The sequence below is a fragment of the Rhea pennata genome, chromosome 4 (genome assembly GCF_028389875.1).
Source record: "Rhea pennata isolate bPtePen1 chromosome 4, bPtePen1.pri, whole genome shotgun sequence".
Classification (NCBI taxonomy): Eukaryota; Metazoa; Chordata; class Aves; order Rheiformes; family Rheidae; genus Rhea; species Rhea pennata.
In genome coordinates this window covers 9821400-9843138 of record NC_084666.1, presented here as the reverse complement: position 1 = coordinate 9843138, position 21739 = coordinate 9821400, and the positions used below count along the sequence as shown (strand labels likewise).

General features: G+C 36.8%; 1 protein-coding gene across 3 annotated transcripts in view; it reads left to right on the top strand.

Moving 5' to 3' along the window:
• Window positions 1–21739, top strand: part of ZFYVE28 (zinc finger FYVE-type containing 28) — a 153995-nt gene that overhangs the window by 81337 nt on the left and 50919 nt on the right. For all 3 annotated transcript variants that reach the window (XM_062575259.1, XM_062575258.1, XM_062575260.1), the window contains exons 3-6: window positions 14720–14857; window positions 17709–17911; window positions 19556–19645; window positions 21566–21655. In XM_062575259.1, coding sequence (XP_062431243.1) covers window positions 14720–14857; window positions 17709–17911; window positions 19556–19645; window positions 21566–21655 — 521 coding nt within the window. The remainder of the gene's footprint in view (window positions 1–14719; window positions 14858–17708; window positions 17912–19555; window positions 19646–21565; window positions 21656–21739) is intronic.

Here is a 21739-nt window from a genome sequence, read left to right as displayed (position 1 = left end):
ACTTGGTGTATAATTTAAATTAATCATTCAAACATTTTTCATCATTCCTTGATCATTACTGTTTTCACATTGGTTGCTATCCTTTTACTTTAGCTGATAAGCTGGGTTAAAACAATTTCTTGGTCATTTAAATGGAATTAGGTTTAATTTTATGTTTTACAAAATCTAATGGATTAAGCGTGATGACAATAATGAAGAAAAGCACCCTTTTTTCTAGCCCAGATATTTTATTAGAACTTGATAGGTCAACACTGAGCCTATGTATAATTGCTTTCGATTGCATTAGCATTTTCAGGCTTGTAGTACTTACTTGCTGTTTCAATTTGCTGAGAATTGTTTGTCTGCATAAAGTAGCGAGTTCTCAGAATAGCATATGAGTCAGTTCCCAGCATGGTTTTATCAAAATTATCCCTTGAACTGCAGATAATGTCTTGGTAATGTGTAATTTGATCCATAATGATATACTGGGAAGGAATTTGTCCCTGTCAGGGGACTGGCCTGAAGCAAACCATGTACTCGCTTGGATGTGTTACCCTCGCGCTATGTCACTGCAGAGTAAGCTGGGACGTGGATAGTACTTGTGAAACCTCTCATTTTCTGGCTCACTTGTAGGACTGATTGGCAGTGCGGTGACTGGTAGGGTACTGCGCTGGCCCTTCACTCCTTCCCTGCTACTTGGCTGATCAAGGTGCTTGGGAACCTCTTGAATCACTGCAAATGACAACATGTTGCTTGAAAGTCAGCTAGCACCATTTTCAGTTTGCTGCAAGATCAGGCTTTAAACTAGAGCCTTTCGTTTGCGTGCTTCCTACATAGTTCAGTCCTCCATGGGGCAAGTGTGAAGTAGGTGGCTGTGAATTGAGGTCTCATAGCCTATCACAACGTGATCTGATCCCGCTGAAGCATCAGGGCTCTTAGAGGAAGCTCAAGCAGATTTCAGTGTTGTTTTTTATGATGTCCATCTCAAGAATTTCTGTAGCAGTATAAAATACAAGGTGAAGATGTATCAGAAGGGCTCCATTTCTACCAATCATATGTATCTCCATATTTTTTTCCAGCTCACTTTAACAATTGAGAGCAAGAGGACAAGATAAGCTGAGATTCAAGTGTCAGGGAAAATGAAGCCTTGCTGCTACTGCCAAGGAGGCATGTGTTATAAAAGGGCTCTGGTCCACAAGCTGAAGAGCTTTCTGTATAATGTGGAAAGAGGGTAAAAATGAGCTGTTGGAAACACTGAGTAATCAGATGCAGGACAAAATGCTGCTCCAAGCATGTGTATCGTCTCCCTTGTCACAGAGCAGTGTGCTACATCTATATTTTCGTTTAAAAAATAAAAAGGCATTATAGCCTCCATCATGGAAATAATTTTTTAAAGTAGGCAAAGACCATAGTAACACATTGTTTGCTTTCTGAAGCTGGGGATGAGTGGACAAGGCAAGGCAAGCCTCAAAGCAGGGAATGCCCTCTCATCCGTCACTTTTTAGTGTTTAATTGAACAGCAGTTGCTGATGTTGGATAGTGAGTCACTTTGGAAAGCAGTTATCTGGTTTCACTTGATAAAAGGAAACCAGTCTAATTGCCTTTCACCTCAGCTTGCACCTTGTCCATGTCTACGGCAGGTTTCTAGCTTCCTTTTTTGGTGACTTTTAAAAATCCAACAACCCTGAAATGACTACAGATTTTCCAAAATGCCCAATAGAGTTCTCCCCAGAGCTGAGGAGAAGTGTCCCTGCATGGGAGTGAATTCAGTCACAGAGTGTGTGCGCGTTTCTCTATAAAATAGAAAGGATCTTTATAAGCAGGCTGATTTTTATAAAATGCTGTGGCATAAAATAGCAACACAAGTGGCGATGGATATTGCACAAGGGTGAAACTGAAGCTATATTGATAACTTAGTAAATAATGAAATAGGAAACTTGGCTTTGCCTATAAAATCCAATTAATTTTTTATCAGTGAAAAAAGGGACATGATTGCATTAAATAATGTGTTTTGGGGGAGGTTTAGGTTGTTACTGAAAGGAATTGTGAGGCTAGATAGTAATGTGCTGTCCACTCTCACTAACCATTGCATGCAAACTCTCAGGAAAAATATAATCTGGCTTTGGTAGAAGATGAGGTAGATATCTGTTTAAAACGTGAGGCCGTAGCATGAGAATAATGTTAATACTTTATATATACTACAATTAGAAAGTCAGATAAAAGTAGTTTTTGTGACCAAAGTATCACAAGTTTTGCCCAAATTAAAAATATGGCATTATAGCCATATATGGCATATGGCATATATGACATATGGCATTTTCTTCTCTTTGTGAGAGAGAGGACCTGGCTTTAACAGGTAATTTAGCTGGTAATGACCAGTGTATTTGAAAGCTAAATCAGGACAGTGGAGCAAGATAATTTTAAAACTGACTTTTCTCAGCTTTTATGAAGTACAGTATTATACCAGATCCACCCACTTCTGTAGGAATTAATGTAATGTGACGTGTCTAGCTGTCAGAGGCTTTATAGTTCTTCTGTGTTCCTTGGTGTCATCAGAGAATTGTTGTCAGCCCTGATGTATTTCTTTTTTCTTCTTTTTTTTTTTGTTTTTTTTGTGTTCATTTTTACTCTTGCAAAGGACCGTAAATTGTGATATCAGCCACTGATTTATTTATACCATCTTCATGCCCTCTTTGCTCTGTATGTGTGTGCAGCTACCATGCTAACAAGATTAACAATATATGCAGATTATTTATTTGCTAGTATTTCCATACTTAGAGTTTATTTTCTTAGATTTTTCACTTAATCGTGTAGGAAAAAAGTGTTCATCCATTTAATTTTTCTTAATATGGGGAAGTAAGAGAAGAAAGACAAGAGGGCAAATAAATTCTTTAAAGACAACCCTAGCAGTGGAGTTTATTTTTCATTATGATCTTAACATACTTGACAGTTAAAGGCTGGGTTTTTTAATGTGAAATAATTCACGAAACATTAAGTCCTTTATATATTTTCAAGGGCTATACCACACATACTACGCCACTGTAATAGTATTTCAAATATTATGAATGATATTTTGTGGAATATTGTGAAAGATTTTTTTCTCGTGTGTCAGGTTGCCCTATGTCAGTCTCATTAATTGAAAGGAAGTCTTTTGTCGCGATATATTATGCTTTGTGCACAGCAAGGACTCCTACATATAAGAAGGAGGAGATAGAAAATGTTTTCGGAGTATACAGAAAGAACAGGTCAGTCGCAGGCTGCTGATACGCTGCTGTTACCGTGACTGTGAAAAGTAGCCTGGTATAATTTAAAAATAAATTACTAGTTTAACTACTTGAAAACAAAATTAAGGGGAAAACCAAAACCAAATGAAATAAATAAGCTGTTATCTGTTAGGGTAACTTGATTAATTATTGTAACTATCATTCAACTGAGAGAAGGAGAAGATTGAATAGTTGAGTCATAACTCTAAATTCCTTTTACAGTAAATAAATGCAGCGATTGTGTTTTGTATCTCAAAGTTATGCTTTGGAAAGAATTCATAATTAGCTCATTGCTACACAATGTTCTAAAAAGATTGACAGAAAAATGCAGAATATAGGTTAGTCATTTTTATTTTATTTTTAGTTTTTGAAAGAGCTATATTTATTAGCAAGTTAAGATTACTTCTGAGGTTTGACATGGTTGATATGAAAACAGCTTGTGGTAAGTAAGTTTATTGGTATTAGAGACCAGATATGGTGTAACGATGAACCTAATGCGGGAGTAGATGGTAGACTTTGTTATTCTACTCTTCTGCACTACGTACACATATGGAAACTTTCCATTTTAAACACTCTGAGAAATGAGTCTTTGTGTGAAGCAAATTATGCAGAAGTTCTGGTTAAGAACACTCTCCTTGTTGCTTACCCCATCTACTCTCTCACCTACTGGATTTTCTGTTTTTACATACATAATAGTGTTTTCTTTAAAAGTAGCGTTCCTAAGTCTAAACACTTAGAAACCTGCTATTAAAAGACAAAACAAAACAAACAAACAAAAAACCCCAAAGAGAAAAAGTAGTAATTAAGATATCATTTGTTTCAATATACTATTTAAGCTTAGAGTCTGTTAAAAATATCAAACATTAACTGGGGACAAGGCACAGTCTGAACTAATGAAAAATGGAGTATCTGAGGTAGTTATAGCCTTACAGTATGAAGTACTGAGATGAACAACAGCAGTACTGCCCAAAGTACAAGGTTCTTCCCACTTCAAAGTAAATAAAAGCTAACTTTTTCCATATTTGAAACTGCCATGGCAACTTGTTGCATAATTCAGAAAAAAAGCCTTTTAATTTAAAGAAAACATGGTCCCCATGATGCCACTGTGTGACGTACCCAATATAAATTTTTGATTTTCCCCTGAGAATACATTTTCAGTTCTCAGGGTTTCTTTGGATGATGTTTATTTAGGTAAATACCAAGGAACAGCTACTTGTATTCCACAATTTCTCAAGTTCACAAGGCACCTGTAACTTCTGCCAAAGTCATCGCTGTCCCACTTCTGTAGTGCTCCTAGTCAGCAGTTGTAGCCATTCGTATAGAAGGGTGGGTGATCACCTTCCTGCTACAAAGCTAACTTTTTGCATTGGTTGGTGCAAGTAAGTGATGCATTAAAATAAATTGCCTTACAATTGCTCTGATACTGTCAGAAAGTCTTTTTTTTTCCTTAGTAAATCAGATATATTTATTTATAAGTAAACAGGGATGAATTTTAACAGGCTTGCAGATTCCTGACTACTTTTGACTTGCGTCATGACTGGGAGTAAAAATACTGTTTTCACACATTCCTACAGCCCTATGGCCTCAATTTCAAACCTGCTTAATGGTGTTTTACCCGTGGTCTTCCATGGGTACAAATTTGAGTGCAAAATAATTTAAGTCTGTAACAGGAATGTGAGAAGGTATGTCAACAGATCCAACTGACGTGCCTGTTGTTCTATGACTTATTCTATAATGCAAATAAGAGCTTAAAAGCTCTTTGTATTTTGTCATTGAGAATATACAACTTTGAGTGCATTCCTCAGCAAGGAAGGCAGCAATCTCTTTATGTAGATGCATTTTAGGAAGAAACCTTTTAATCGGTCATTTCTATTATACTGATAGAAGAAATGACCCTAAACCTGAAAACTCTGTTTTAGGACAGATCTTTCCAAAGTTTGGGACGTGCAGTTTTGAGTTGAACTGTTGTTGGAAATAACTCTACAGTTTATTGGTGAAGTAATACTATATTAGTCTTTCTTTGTTTTCTCTGCAACTACAGAACGTCCCTCAATTAACTTTGTATTCAGTGAAATAATGAAAAATTTTTCATTATTTTTTAATGTGTTCCTTCTCTCATAGTTGCTACAGTCTCTTAAATCTTCCATGGAATAGCATTCCCACATTTTACAGCTATATTAAGGGAAATGCACAGAGTGATTTCAGAAGAAAATATTTTATGTAAAATTCAGTGAGTTCGATCAGAGTCCTCTGATAACTTTAGCAGCTGTGCATATGCATTGTCCACTCTTAGGTTCAAGCAAGCTCTTGGGCAGTTGTTAGAAAGGTTACAAACTTTTTAGCTTGCAGAAATATCTTTTAGCTTTTTTGCCTGATTTTTTGGTTAAGTATGAGCAAATAAGATAAAGTAAATGTAAATTAAAAAAAAAAAACTCCTGGAATGTGTATTTTATGTTCTATCCTGTAGTTCCTTAGACTGTAATTCCATGATCCATTGACAGTGTCAGCTGAGAGGATTTCTGTTCCCACTTCCCTTTGTCTCTTGCTCCTACCCCGGCAGTGCAGCGTAGTCCCCCTCCAAGAGCAGCTCACGTTCACTGGACCGGTCCGGGACGGTGCCTCCACTGGAAGAGGCGCTCTCGTCCTTCCTTGCAGCCCTGGCCTGGGTGCACGCACCCCAGCGTGTGTTCCGGGACCGACTGATCAGCTTGCAAGCCTGGCTAAAAATGAATCTTTGATAGAGATGCTTTTGCAGGCAAAGGGGGCAAGTTGGTTTGATGTAATGTGCGGATGCATGATGGCATGAAAGTGCTGGCGTACAGCAGAGAGCATCCGCAGACGGGAGCGGAGAGAGAGGACTGGCCTTAGAGGTCCCTCTCCCTGGTCAGATTGAATGAGCTGTGGTCAGCTTTAGGCAGTGAAACCGCATCCTCAGGTGTACTGATGTCAGTATTTGCAGAGGCATCCAATGAACCCTGATGGCGAACAGAGCCGACTCGCTGCGGGGCAGTGAGCTGAGCCGGTTCACAGTGTGGCACAGCGCAAGTGAGCTGACGTGCTGGTGGGATTCAGCCTGGGGACAGAGCAAAAGCCTCAAAGGAGATGAGCTGCGGGGGGGACTTTGCAAGCCAGCATTGCTGCCTGACAGCTTATATTGTGAAATGGCCTTAGACTGTTTTCTGCCAGTCCTTGATGAAGAGTAACTTTCTGTTTCAGGTATAAAAGAAACTTAGCTGAAGGTGTCTCCTATTATTTGCTAAGTTTAAGTGGTGTGAGAATAAGGAATCTTCAGAAAAAAATATGCCCTTTATCTGTGCTTTATCTGTATTGTATCAGTGATGAAGAGAAAGCAATGGTTATAAAGAAAGTGAACATTAATGAGCATCCCTTGGCGAAGAAGGAACATGTCAAGAGCTGTGAAATAACTCACAGCACAATGATGTTGTCATTGTGGAATGGCAGCGGATTACTTAAGAAGTACTAATTGTATTCATTAACAGTCTTGACAAGAGCAAACTGGAGCATGCACCATGATCCCTGGGAGCAGTGAGGCAGTTCAGAGGTATGATGTTTTCAGGTTTGATTGCATCTGTCCATCCAAGAACATTTTCAGGTAGAATTAGGCAGAAATGGATCTCATTACAGAAGACAAGTTAGAATAAAACTGTACAAAACTCCCTGTTGGATTTTGAAAGCTAATGATTGATTAAAAGTTGGCAAGAATCTGTTCCTTATATTGTTTTGTTAAATGTTACAAAGGTTAAACCATGTGGATTCTGAGCCAGGAGTATTTTGGGGGGCTAAAGTAATGGCCAAGTATTTCTAGTTTGTTAATTTGCAACCATTGAGACGTTGTATTAGTTATGTTAGGGAGGTCAGTGAAGGAGACAGCAGGATAATTACTGAAAAATAAATAAAAATTGACTTAAAGCAAAATTCTTTGCCTTGGTTTTCCCAAATGTTAGGAACAGTAGTAGACTGAAGTTTTTTGCTAGGAGAGGGAAGAAATAGGAATCAAAAGCAGAATCCTTCTAGCCCATTCAGTACTACTGGAATACTCTGAGCATGATTTATTGATCTGTGATGAAGAGCTTATCATGCTAGTATTCTAAATTGCATGCATTTGTGAGGCTCTTTTAAAAAATGTACAGAACTGGTGGGCTGTGAGGAAATTCCTGTGAAGTCTACATGACTTGATACAGATGTGGGAAAGCCCGAAATTCATGCTGGAAGGATCAGGCAGTTGAGCCAAGTCTTGTTCAAAGAATGTTTTTTTCTCCTTTCTTTTATACATTCTCATCCTATTTAGTTGAAGTGGGAACTGCACCACTTTTGGGAAGAAGAGAAGTAAATCTGAGGAAAAAAAAAAGTTTTTGCTTCATTTAAGTGGTAATGTCAAGGCTAGCCTTGAATTCCAGACAATGCACACTTATGCTGTACTGTTTATCTGTGATCATAGAGCTTTCGTGTTTTCCCCCCTTAAAGTGGATTTTTTCTCCAATTCAGTTGTCTTATAATTGATTACAGTATTTATTGTTTCATCACACCTAGTAATGATTATTTATGAGTTGCACTGCATCAACAGGTGTCTTAACTGTGCCTCATCACATCCACAAAGAGTTGATGTCAAGGCAACCATTTGCTGTATAGGTACTGGACTGAACAAAAGCATGTAACATTTAAAAATATGTGGACTTTTCAACTCTTTCATATGATATTTTTACTGAACTGTCAATGAAAAAAGAACGTTAGGTCTAATTGTGGAAAATACACTAAATATCCTGTAAGTAAAACTTTTTTTCCCCCCTCTATTAGTCTCAGTAACGAAGTAGGCTAAGATTACACTTTTTAAAACTTAACCTTTTTTTCCTATAAATTAAGTGATTAGTGGAATGAAATAGGTATAAAACAAATATACAGTAATTAATTTTTTTTCATGAGTAAATAGAAGAATTAGGTGTATCCCTTTTAAATTTTCTCTGCTTATCTGTTTTTCTTTGTCATTCCTGTGAAACTTTTGGTTGCTTGCAGTATTTTTCGCTACCAAATGATTAGCATGAAGGTTACATTCGAATGTTTGGCTAGACGCAGAGGCATTAGTACAACTCAATAAACCAAGAATGGTCTTTCCTTTCTTCACGTGGGATTCCTGTTTGATCCAACATAGGGAATAATTAATATTTTAAGCAATTTTTTCTTTGAGAAAAGGATCATAGTAGTGTCTACTGAAGTTGTCTGAAATTGAAATTTTTCATGTTAACCAGCTTTTTCAGTTGTTTCCACTTGCTCATATGGATCAAATAGGTCATTCAGAGGAACTGCTTATTATTTAAGTCTGTGGGCAGAGTGGTTTGAAAATGCTGTGCACTGCAGGTCAGGGAATTAATTTGTAACAGGGAAAAACCATAGGGAGGAAATCTGGCCCAATTCCAGTTCAATACTGAATACATTGAGGATGCAGGATGCTTTCACTCTGTGCAGTAGGGAAAGGGAAAGTAAAGGTGGTTTTAAGTCATGATGACATTGGCCTGAGCTGCACAGCAGTGCAGTAGCAATATGAAGATGACTGTGCCAACTCCATGCCAGTCTGGGATTTTTGTGTTTGGAAGGTCTTCCAGTGTGTTTCAGGACAGTTCTGAGACTGCTTTACTGCAGTAGGATGGTGGCTGCCTGATGCTGGTAGAAGAGAAAGCTCATTTTATGTTTGTTGTAGGAGATGGTCTGAGTCCAAAATGAGTATCTTGTACTCATCTGTTGCTCTGAAACTATATAAAAGGGAGTGTTAAGGCATAAGATTGCTTCTTGGAGTGTTTTCAGATGTCTTTTAATGCAAGGTAAACATTTCATAGTATTTATAGAAAAGGTTTATGTAGGCATAAACTACTGTAAGAACATGTCTATATCCAGGGTATTTGTCCAACAACAGCTGAATTCGTAGTGGTCAGAGTTTTTAAGTCACCTGCTAGTGATAAAGACGACAAGACTGAAAAGCTCTGTGTTGTTAACCCACTGTTTCAGTAAAGTCCTCCTATACTTCATTTCAGTACAGTCAGCTGTATCTAATATTAGCTGATGCTTTTTGATGTGTGAGAGTAAGACAGGATTTTTTTTCTGATGATAGCATCCTACAGAGAGAGGCTGATCCCCTGCAGCATGACAGTACTTAATGCAGTCTCTCAAGTTGGTGTTGTAAACAGCCCTACTGTGAATAGTATTTTCTTTTTAAATTCACTGAGAGCTGTATTTGGGAGGGTAGCAGGGAAAGAGCGAAATGAATTCCATGATTAGGTCTGTGTGTTAGAGAGAAAGAGGCTGAAAATAGATTTAATTAAAACTTAAATGTAATCCATAGGAAGAATGCATGCTGGATTAGCACAGCATTGGTGTACTTCACATGTAACATTCAATCCACTTGGGGAGATATAATTATTCAGTGCAAGTTTAATGAACTCTGAATACATGCAGGAGAAAAGATTACAAACTTGTGATTTCTGGAGTGCATCGTGCTGTTATAGCGGTGCAACACTGTTCGAGAAGAGAGAAGTTGGTAGTACAGTTTAACACCAACTGCAGCAATCAGAGTTCCCAGGACCAGGGCTTGAAATTGCTGGAGACTCAAGCTGCCTTTCATTCTTGAGAAGAGTTAGAAGCACTTTACAGTGGGCTAGATTAGACTATGAGCTACTGTCCAAACCTGTCAAACTACAAAAAAAAAAAAAAATCTGAGCTGCTTTCAGAAGGTGGAGCTTTCAGAAGCTAGTGGTGGGAAACAGTTTGAAAAGCTGACCGGGCACACGAGAGAGACTGAGAGCACGGCCTCGGAGGAGGACTGCGGGGAACGGGGTGCCTTAAGCAAAATAGACTCTTTCCTTTATGTTCAGTGTGAATTTGTGTTTACCAATTACTTCTGTGTGTCACAGTTGTGCTAGTGCGCCCTTGAAGGGAGTTTGCAACTTAGTATCAAGCCAGGTAGAGAAGCAGAAAATTTGGGAGACAGGTTTCAACAAAGAGACTAAAATATCTTCTGTGAATTCGTGGTAATAGAGATCATAGGTAGATATTACTGATATGATGATTCAGAATAATTTATATTAAATTGATATTACCTAATTAACAGAGGAAATATCCTGCAAATAATTTAATATACCTCAAGAAGGTTATTAAAGCAGGGCAAGAAGGGCATTTAATAATAACATGGGAAAGCAGTGTAAATTTTATGAAGAATATATGTGGAAAGACAGATAAGTCTGCCTTTTGATATAAACATATTTTGCAGAGTATAAATAGGATGAAATTATTGACTTTTCTTTTTATAACTATTTAAAGGGCAAATGCATCAGTTGCTGTTAGCTTTATGGTTTGATTATTGAGTACATGGCCAAATATTGCTTGGTCAAAAATAAACCAACATTTTGTCCTCTACTGCAGTTTGCCTTATTCACTGTCTTACTAGCGCTTATTTTATTTTCTATCAAAATAATATATAATTATATATTATTTCTAACAAAATAACATATAAACAAATATTCTCCATTATGTGAAACACTGAGTTCTGTTTTCCAGGAATGAGTGACTTGGAGTAAATCCCAAACCAGAACCTCTGCAACTTCTGTCCCTTGTGCTGGTAGAAAGCTACTAGATCAGCTGAAACAGAGCTGTTCTTGTCCCAGTATACAGATGAACCAAAAGATAACAGATAAAACCACCAAAGGATACATTAAAATCTGGAGGCTTTTGTGTAGAAAGATGGATCAAATGAAAGATTTACTACTACAGTTCCAACTAATTGATTTCTGTTGCTTAAATTAGAGCAAAACCTCAATGCTGCCATGTATCTGAACCCATTCATTCTTAGCTTACAAAGCAGAATACTGTAATTAACTAAATTGAATGCTTTTTGAAGCTCCTGGAAAGAAAAGACTAATTTGCTTACATTACAATACATTGGAAAGTCTGTCTAAATTGGTTGGCATTTTCCAGTTTCAAAGTAGCTGAGATTTGAAATCATCATGGGAGCAAGTGTTCCAAATTTCCTATTTAAATTATTCAGCTTTGGGTGACGTAAGAACTTGGGAGAAGGTAGGAATAGAATGTATTTTTTTTTTTTTTAATCTACAGAAGGTTTTGCATAAAACTTATACAGAATTTGGGAAATTAAGAAACCTGAAATAGCAAAAATAATCCACCTCACGGAATTCTTTGGGCATGTGAGATAGATGGAGATGTGTTCATAGACTGTAGGTGTTTTGGAGCAGAAAGCTGGAGATTATTGGAATACCTGAAGAAAATGGGGATAAAAATTGAATGCTGTCTATATAACGAATAATGTATTTAAATATTCACAGTATATGACGGATATTGAAAATTTGGTGAAAACTGACCATATTTAATGAAATTACATTATTTGATTTGAGATATATTCGTTAATGTACAAAACTGTATTATGCTTAATTAGCCCCTGAAATGATGTAGACAGAATCTGAGCTCTTTTTTTGCAGATACAAGGATAATAAAAACAGAACAAAAGCACAGAATGGTTATTTAGCCAGGTATGAGTCTATTGCTTCACTCTAAGTTTGCATGAAACTTTCATGGACATATCACAGATTTTGAGTAAGTAAGTGGATGATTATAAACTGGAAACTCAATTTTTCTTACAATTGCTATAAAATAAGATTATATTGGAAAAATACAAGATTAAGTAGAAATGTAGAAATCTGTTTTGGATAAGTACTTTTCTTGTCCTATGTGATATAGCAGTCTAAAAAAGAAAAAAGATAATTGAAAATTGCATTTTCCCATACTCAAGTTTGCTAAGAAGTAAAATAAATTAGGATATCGTTTTCTAAACTAGAATGAAATTGGATTATTTAAACTCTGATATAATCAAAGTCAGAATACTGTAATTATTTTCCGAGTTCTCTGCTTTAACAGCCTACTGTATTGCCTGCAGCTTTTGTATAATGTGACTGGTAGAATTACTTTTACCACTGCATCTTTCCAATGATAAAAGATCTTTGCAAGCTTATATTAATTCCCTGATACGAAGAATCTGTTTTTTCTTCAGCCTAATATGCCAATCCATATTGCTCTGGTGATAATGTGGAGCTTCAGGCAAAGCACCTGGTTTCAAAATAGATCAGTAGCGAACTGATTTAAAATCTATCTTGCTTGACTTACAACTTACTACAATGTAAATGTTACAATCCTCAGTTTCATTCTACGCTCTCTAACTGTGGATGGGGGGCTAAGTGGTTTAGCGTTTGACTTCCTTATGGGACCTATTTTCAAACTATTTTAGTTTTCCAGCAAGAGCTACGCTAGTGATGTGAGAAGCGTAGTCAATACCAGCAATTAGAAACTAGGATTTTTATTAATTATTTTATAAATGTTCTGTGACATCTGAAACTGGGCACAAGGAAGAGAGAGGAAGAAAGAGAACAGGAAGCTTATTACTTCATGCTTTCTGTCTCCATAAAACTCCTTTTGCACGTAATCCACTGACTAGCTTCACTTAAGGTTGGTAGCGGGAGGTGGTTTCAGTCTTGTTTGTTCTTCAGGCAGTAGTTTATGAGGAAGTTGCTGAAGAGGGATGAAGTCTCTTCATCTCTTTGAGTGCCTTGAGGTCCAGGTAGTTCACTCATCCCAGCAGTGTTCTAGTGCTCAGATTTGAACTAGAGAATGCATCTCTAAATCCAAATGTGTTTTACAGAGAACGGCTTCAGCATGGGAGTGACTCTTCTGGGTGCAGCTCCTCTGCAGTGGGGTGTGTAGGTCCCGCTCCTGCCTCTTTCGCACCTGCACTCTGCACTTTGCACGGTCCTTCGTGCCATACGTGCAGAGTTTGTTACTGAATCAAGTTCTCTGTTCGGGAGCTAATCTCAGAGCCAGTGTTTGGAAAGAGAAACGCCATTCCCAGCAGTACAGTGAGCAGTTCTGTGAATCTAACTGGGTTTTCTTGTCTCTTCCCGTAACTGCTGACTGTGTTGTGTGTTGTGATGCTGCAAAGATGCTTCAGAGTATTTGATTTCTAGATTTTCTTGCTAGAAAAGACAATTGAATATTAGTGCCTGACAATGTGTTTTAAATGGTTTTAGGTACAGTCTTGTTAAAAGTGGAAAAAAAGCTAAGTTTATGTAAAAATATGTTTTAATGATTATAACAATAAAGGAAATTCCTTATACTAATGTGTAATAAACATTGCCAATCCTTTTGGGTGGGAGGGGTAGTAGTAGGAGACCATTGTGGCTATTGGATTGATCCTATGATTATTTTGTGGCAACTATAGTTACAGCAGTCTGCACTGAAATTTAGGAAAATATGAACCTATTTTTTCGACATAGACTAGATTCTGTTTGTCTCTGTGGGGAACAGACAAAAGAGGTGCTTTACTTTAAATTTCCTATTTTTAATTAATTTTTAAGTACAAAAAAACCTCCCAGGAAACTGGAGATTGAAAGCAATTCTATCTGTTAAGCAGTTGTATAAGTGACAGATTTGTTTCTGTTTTTTTGAAAAGCACTCTAAATAGAACATGAATTCTGTAAATAGTGGAAAAAGCTTGAGACAAACCAAACATCTTCAGTGGAAGCACTCAGCCTTTTTTTGTGCTCTGAATCTACCTTTATTATTTTAATCATATTCCATGCAATACCTATCAGGGTTGTTTGAAAATCATCTTCTCAAATAAATAAATACAGATTATTACTGCACTTCAAGAAGCTGTTTTTATATATATATATATGGGGGAGTATATAAATATATATATATATATATGAAAGACCTGTAGGCATAGTCCAAGTATAGATTAGATCAATTATTAAGACCTCTCTATCTAACTTGCCCCTTTATCCTCTTGGATAGTCATGGTGGGGAGAGATGGCAGGGAGGTGTGCCAGCTCTTGCGCACTGGACACTTGAGTCAAAAACACCTATTTTAGCTTTACAGAATGAATTTAAGTCTATTCAGTGCTGGCAGCCCCAATGTAACTTAATTTCTAAGGCCTCCAGGGCACTCTGTAGGGCATTCTTTTTAGGAAGAATGAATTTCATTATCGCTGATGAGAGAAAATATGAGAAATCTAATTTACTTGTACTTCTAGATTATTTAATGGTATCTTATAGATAGATAGTTGGGGCAATAACCTCTTTAAACTATGTTTAAACGTAGTCTGAACTTGAATAGATGATTCTAAACTCATCTATCAAAGGTCTCGCTTAAATCTTCAAAGTTAAGTGGAGTGAATCTGAGAAACACTCTACAGGAAAACTAGAAAAACTGTAGTTTGCTACCCTTTCCTCCATACAAGTCTCCTTTTTTTTCCCCAGTGTGTTTTGTGTGTATATAATGACCTTAAGAGTTGAATAGTATATTTTCTAAGTTATCTATTTAGTTGTTAACTAAGGAATTTGTGAGATTCTTTGGGATCAGTCAGCTTGGTCTATGGTATATGCTATCCTTATATTTTTTGCTTCAGGATAATGTTTTGAACATCATAAATCAAATCATGGATGAATGCATTCCTCATGAACGGGCCAACCGAGACTTTTGTGTTAAGTTTCCAGAGGAAATACGCCATGACAACCTTGCAGGACAGCTTTGGTTTGGAGCAGAGGTGAGTGTCTCTTTTCTGTTGCTTACTGCTAAGGGCCATTTTTTTGTGACGTAAGGCTTATAATTGGAATTAAAGCAGATAATAATGTAAACACATCTTTGCTGTCCTCATGTGTGCAGATGATGTGCACACCTGTGGATGTGCAGGATTCTGTATTGATTAGGATTGTTTTATGGTTTAGTATCTGATTTATCATCTTGGTTATTTTCATCTGGATGGGCCATCTCGCATCTCATTCTGTGACAATCGTAAATGCATATATATGTGTGTGTGTATATATATTTTTTATAAACACACACACACACGTGTAATGAAGTTCTTTCTGAGAAGAAAAGTCTATCTCCAATATAAGTACATGATGTCATTTTATTTTAATGACTGTGTTATGCTGTAACTCTTGTTAAATGTATATAACTTTGTTTAGCTGACATTTCTTGCACTTAATTCAGTTGTTTCACATATATACGGAAAATAAAATGAGTTCTGTGCAAAGCACTGAGGTCTACTTTCCTTCTCTTACCTCGTTTCTCTCAGTCATGCTTCCACAGCAACCTATAGAAACAGAATTTGGTAGTGAGTAAGTTTTAATTATTTTAACCAAAGAAAGACTGAATAATCAGAACAAGTGTGACAGATAAGGTACGTGTCCATTAGTGCTGATGTCTGCTGGCTAAAGAGATCATTGTGGCATCCTAAATAGTGAATTCAGTATCTTCAGATCTGCTGGCCTTAAGATGACTTTCAGCATCGTGTGTTTCTAAGATGGAGTGGATCTGGACATCCCCTATGCAGCAACACTTTTTTCTGTTTGATTTCAGCTTTGCGTCTTCTGTATTTTTGTATTTGAAGCAATCCTTCAGCTCTTGTTATCATGCAGTCTTCTCTGCATTCCTCCTCCCTTTTTAAAGTACATGCTTTCTGCCAATAGTTCCTGTCTTGTTCAGTCCAATATACCTCCATGTGTTCTGTTTTGGAAAATTTCTGTAAAATTTGTTAAATGTAAGTTCCTCAAATTCAGGGAAGTCCTGGGTACAATTTACAAAATGAACCTGATATATCAATATATCAATGCGTTGTAATCCTATGTTCAGCAAGAACATTTTTTTTTTCCCTGTCATTACCATCTGACCTTCAGCTACCTTCATCCAGCAGATACTATGCTCGATTTTAAAATGTGGAGGGAGTCTGATGTGTTGACTTCGTAGCCTGTGCTTGGTATTTAGGGAGGACATGATGGGACTGTCGTTTTTGCAACCATTCATAATGAGTCCATGTGAATCCTTTTATTTCTTCCTACTTTAAGGGACTAACAAATGACGATTACAGCAACAAAAAACAGCAAAAAAACCAACCAAAAAAGAAATGACTCTCTGAATGCATGTTGGAAAAAGCTTGAGGAGGGACTGAGACAGCCAGGATATTCTAGGAGAAAAAAGAATCCTCCCTTTTTTCAGTTTGTTACATGAATTAATGCTTCCAGTCATCCAGATCAGACTGTTGCTGTCTCTAGTCTGAACGGAATTGTTGGTGTCAGAAAAGTATAATCTGTGCAGGGCTGAAGTTCTGCTGACTCACGCTGCTAGACAAAAGCAGAGTATTCACTGTCCTCCTGCAAATGCATGTAGGGAGGAAGACTTGTATGGACTGCTTTTGAATACACATTTATGCATCCCTGTCACTACTTTGAGTCCTCTTTAGATTAAAAGTACCTATCAACAAGTCAGACTTGCCTTGTCCATACTCTCCCAGGATTTAGTGCTTTGGGCTGCTAAGAGACAAGAAGACAAAATTCTTTATCAGTTTTAATCAGCTGTTGAGCAAGGTCGAGGCTTGCAGATCCTCCATCCGGGGCTGGTCTTTGGTCTCCTGGAGTAAAGGAGGCAAGGACAGAGTTGTGAATGGGGATTAAAAAAATAATGAAAATTTCAGGAATAAAACAACTTTGTACATTTTCAATTAATAAAAGTATTACTATTAAAGAATACAACCAGTATGACTTATGTCAGTGTGTGTTGTCTTCCAAATATGTGCAGGTCCCTTCCAAGGGACATAGCCAGCAGCAGAGATTATAAATAGCTGCTTTTTAATAACAAGATTTAAATAATGTTTTATTAGTGTGTTAAGGTAAAAATATACTTCTAATGTCTTTGTGAGCTGGTCAGAGGGAGTCAGCATATAACTCCTTGGGCAAAAAGTCCCTAAACAGCTGGTTTCCAGAAGTTGTTAGGGCAAGATCGCTCTGTCTGTGACCTGTTTGCTTACGTTCTTTCCTGAAATATATTCCTGTGGCGTTGGGGGGAGATAGGACAGTGGCCTAGCTGGATCCTATGTCTAAGCCAGGGTGACCATTTTTTGCAAAAGTCACCATAGTCACAGAATTTCTGTTATTTTCTTAAGGAATGGATTTATTATCTGAATGAAAATAGTCAATTGATCATATTTTACCTGGCTTCACTTGCCCTTTTTACCCAGGAAGTCCTTGCACATGCAGCATATATAGCAGTGATTACTTGTGTCTGCGTAACTGGTGTGGGAAGACCCTTATGCAGGTTCTTCGGTCAACTCTGTGGTTCTTCCCCTTGAACCTCCCACCTCTTCTCCTATCCCCCTGGCTGAGCTTACTCGCTAGCGTTTTATGCGAAGATCACCTGTGACTATCAACATACCTGTCTCTCATCTTTTACTTGGGTAATAATTAGCTGCAAATGAGGCTAGCACCTCCCCACCTCTGGTATTAAATGTGTCGTCTTGTCGTGGTGATCCCTTTTTTTTTTTTTTTTTTTTTTTTTTTAAGTACAAATCACTTTTTTAATTAAAAAAAAGCTTTCTCTTTTAAAATGTATTTTCACAGTGTTTGGCTGCAGGTTCGATTATTATGAATCGTGAAATTGAGAGCATGGCTATGAGACCATTGGCCAAGGATCTGACCCGGAGCCTAGAGGAAGTCAGAAACATCATTCGTGACCAGGCCTTAAGGGATTTGAACCTCTACACCGAAAAAATGAAAGATTCACTTAAACATTTTGATGTTCTTTTTGCTGAATTTGAATTAAGGTAACAGATTCTAAAAAAAAAAAATCATTCTGAGTATTGGCATGGGTACTACAGCTGCTGTTTGGCTTGTTTTTTGGAGACTGGGTGTTTGTACTACTTTGTTTTTATTGAAAAAGTATGTAATTTTTTATCATGCTGTTTGGATTCTTCAGTAATTTGTTATATTGTTACATTTTTTTCTTTCCAGTGTAGCAATAATGAAAAGAAAATTAAATAGATTTTTGGCACTCAGCATTTGCTCTCTCCAAGTAAACTGTAATCTTGTATTTACATACTCGCATCTGGCATTTTAGGGAGGTTTTCCAAGACACAAAAGGAAGCCATAAATCTCTTCCCCTAACACCCCCCCCACCCCAGGAAAGGCAACGAATAAGTGATGTAAAAAAGCATGTATGATAACAAATAGGCTGGAGATTATGAGGTTTTGTTTTCTCTTATGCTTAGAGAAAAAGCAAGGATGCACCCAATGAATTTAGGAAGGGCAATTGAAATCTGATAAAGGAAATTACTTTATGTGAGACATAATTGAAATAAGGAACTCACTGATTTAAAATCTTGAGATTCAAAAATGGGGTAGCAGTTTACAGCAAAAGCAAAAATAACTAATTTGAGAGCTAGAAAAATTACCTGTTTGTTGAATCAAAGGTAATGTCAACCAAATACTGTGTTGAGCTTTGGAATTTAAGCCAACTTCCTGCACCTCTCAGACATGTCAGGATACTGAACAGGATTATCTACAGAACTAACACTGCAGCCATTCCTACCTTCAGCAGAAGAGTTTTTCTGAGAATTGGGCAGTGTTTCAAATTTTTCTTGGGAATAAATCTTTAGACAATCTTGTCTCAGATCACTGGATTCTTGTTCTCTTGTACTATTTTGCCCAAATGAGTGTTTTTCTGATTAAAATTTTACAGTTACAGTGAAAAACACTTTAATCAAAAACTGTCCTTTTTTTTTTTTTTTTTTGGTCAAGCATGACTTTTTGTATGCACACTGATGGCAATTGGGAGCCGATTCTTGACAGTGCAAGTGCAATTTCTAACCTGTCCCTGCCCACTGTAGGAATGTGCACGTAACAGCATTTTTACTTGCCACTGTTTTACGAAACAACTTCTTTTTTCCTCCTAAGTTAGCTGTAGTGCATGTATGACTGACTAAGTAAAACAGTGATGGAAGAACAGTTACTTTTACCAGTAATTCTTGCCTTGTACATTAGTACTTTTGTGTGTAATTCCACATAGAAATGAGGCCAACTTTCAAGTCAGTTTGGCTTTTCAGTAGATACAGAATTTAACTTTGCTAATGTATTTAAAAATTTGTATTTTAGATTACTTTTTTTCTCTAGGAAATGCAGACCTACAAGGATACGTCAGGACCTACCTCCTTGTGCCATACAATATGAAGCCATAAATGTGATTACTAGATGTGTGTTATCATACTCATAAAATCATTACCAAGTTCCGTTGCCTTAATCTGCAGTTCTTACAGATTTCTTACACTGTACAATTCTCATAATGACTAATGTCAAAATAAAATAGTTTAGGAGATGTTATGTTGCTAAGATAATTGGATCAAGTTTGTTTATTACTTGGTTGTCAAAGAAGGTAAAAGAGTAGTATGTTAATGACTTTATAATCTTTGTAGTTACGTGTCGGCCATGGTACCTGTGAAATCTCCAAAAGAATATTATGTACAGCAAGAGGTAATCGTACTTTTTTGTGAAACTGTGGAGAGGTAAGCATTTTGCATAACTAATAGAGTTCATTTCTGTGTTTAATTTCAGTCTGACCTGTTGTAGAAATACCTTATCTATAATCTTTAAAAGGCATCATAGAAGATCAGGTATTTTGCTTTTCTTGTAAATACTCAAATATAAAGTTAAAAAGTGTTAAGCACTATTCCCAGGCACAAGCCTTTCTTTTTTTAAAAAAAAAGAAAAGTTAATAAATCTGTAATATTGTTGATATATGTAATTATAGATGTGTAAATGAAGACTAAGCATTTAAATGAACTAAATGAGTTTAAGTCAGCAAGGCCTTAAGGTATTTCATTCAAGAATAACTGTGGAGGTGGTTTAAGTAATCTGTGAAACTCCAGTGACTATCATAAAGAACTTAGAGGCTTGTTAAAATCTTAGAGGATTGAAGCCCAACCTTTATGTGTTGAAGAGATGATTTTTTTAAAAATCCAGCGATTTATAGGCGCTTTTAAGAGTACAGGTGATAAGGAAAAAAAAAAAGTGAATTTGTTTGGAAAATACCATGTTGAGCGACTCTTATTTCCTGCTTTGACAGAGTAACTGACCTAGAAGATGGGCAGGAGAGAGGAACAGCAATGCATCACAGCTTTAGTGAAGTTCTGAGCAGCGCAATAATGTTCTCAAAAGGGAACTACTAAAGTATAGTCTGGAAGAAGTTATTAGAGATCAGTTGACTGTAAAACACACTTGGAATAAGTGTTGTTTTTTCTGTCACGTTAGGAAACTTGTTAAGTGGGACCCTGATGTTGCTGAGAGTTTCGATAAAGAATGAAGCAGTACAGAACACTTTTACAATTTGTACATGACACCAAGATCAGAAATGTTTCAGGCATTTAAAAAGACAGCATTAAAATTCAAAATGTTTCCAACAGGTAGGAGGAATTACGTTCAATCAATAAGATAGCTAATAAAAATACATGCCACATACTTGCCCATTGAGGTGAAAATCATGATTTTGCATTTGAACCTTTGGATAACCTGGTAGGCAGCAAACTGTAGAAAAATGTGGGGGTCATAGTGGGCCACATACTGGCCCCGTCCGTTTGCTACTAGCATGAAGAAAGAAAGTCACGATCATTTTGGTGTCTGTTGGCAGCAGTATTGACAAGATGAGCAGTGACAAGAGATAAGACCAAGTTGTTAATTCCATTCTACTAAGGGCCAGTAAGAGCGCAGCTGGAGTAGTTTGCAGTTTTGGGCGTCATCTTACAAAATCATGTGGGCAAATCAGAAGATAGGAATAATGAAGAAGCTTAGAAAGCATGACCAAGTGGAAAATCTAAAAGAACTGGGTTTTAGTCTAATAGGAGAAGGGACTTGAGGAAAAATTCTTGAAGAGGATGATGACGACCTGTCCCAAATATTAGATTCTGAGACTTCAGTAACAGTTGTTCTCTATAACCATTTTTAGTTTAATTTGCTTGCATAGGGGTCTTTGGTCTAGGAAACTTCAGCAAGTTCTGATTAAAAATGAAACTAAATACTTTCCCCCTATTTTTTTATAAAGGCTTCTTCAACTATTAGCTGCAAACCTGTAAGCATCAGTGGTTTTCAGTAACAGGTTGAAACTTGTCATAAAATAGTCAATGGGGTGGAAAGGTGGCATAAAAATGACTTTGGTTTTGGATGACTATAAAAATTTGATAGTGTTTAAAGATGATTTTTTTCTAATATTAATGTTTTTTATAGTGGCGACTGCAACAGTGTGTGTGTGTGTGTGTATATGCATATATATATAATGTATAATATTTTGGTTTATACAAAAAGATTTCATGAATTAAATACTATCAGTTTGGTTTGCTTATATAACAACCCCTTTTTCATAATTTCCTGGTGAATTATATTATTTGAAAGTCAGATTATCTCTTTCTAACTCATTTTGTTCTTCTGCTTAGAGCCTTAAGGCTTGGTTACCTCACTCAAGATATGATTGATGATTATGAACCAGCTTTAATGTTTACCATTCCGAGGTTAGCCATTGTGTGGTAAGTATTTTTTTTTTCTAACTAATCTCTAGTGTACCCCCCCACACACACACACATTCACTTAATGTACTGAAGATTTAGAGC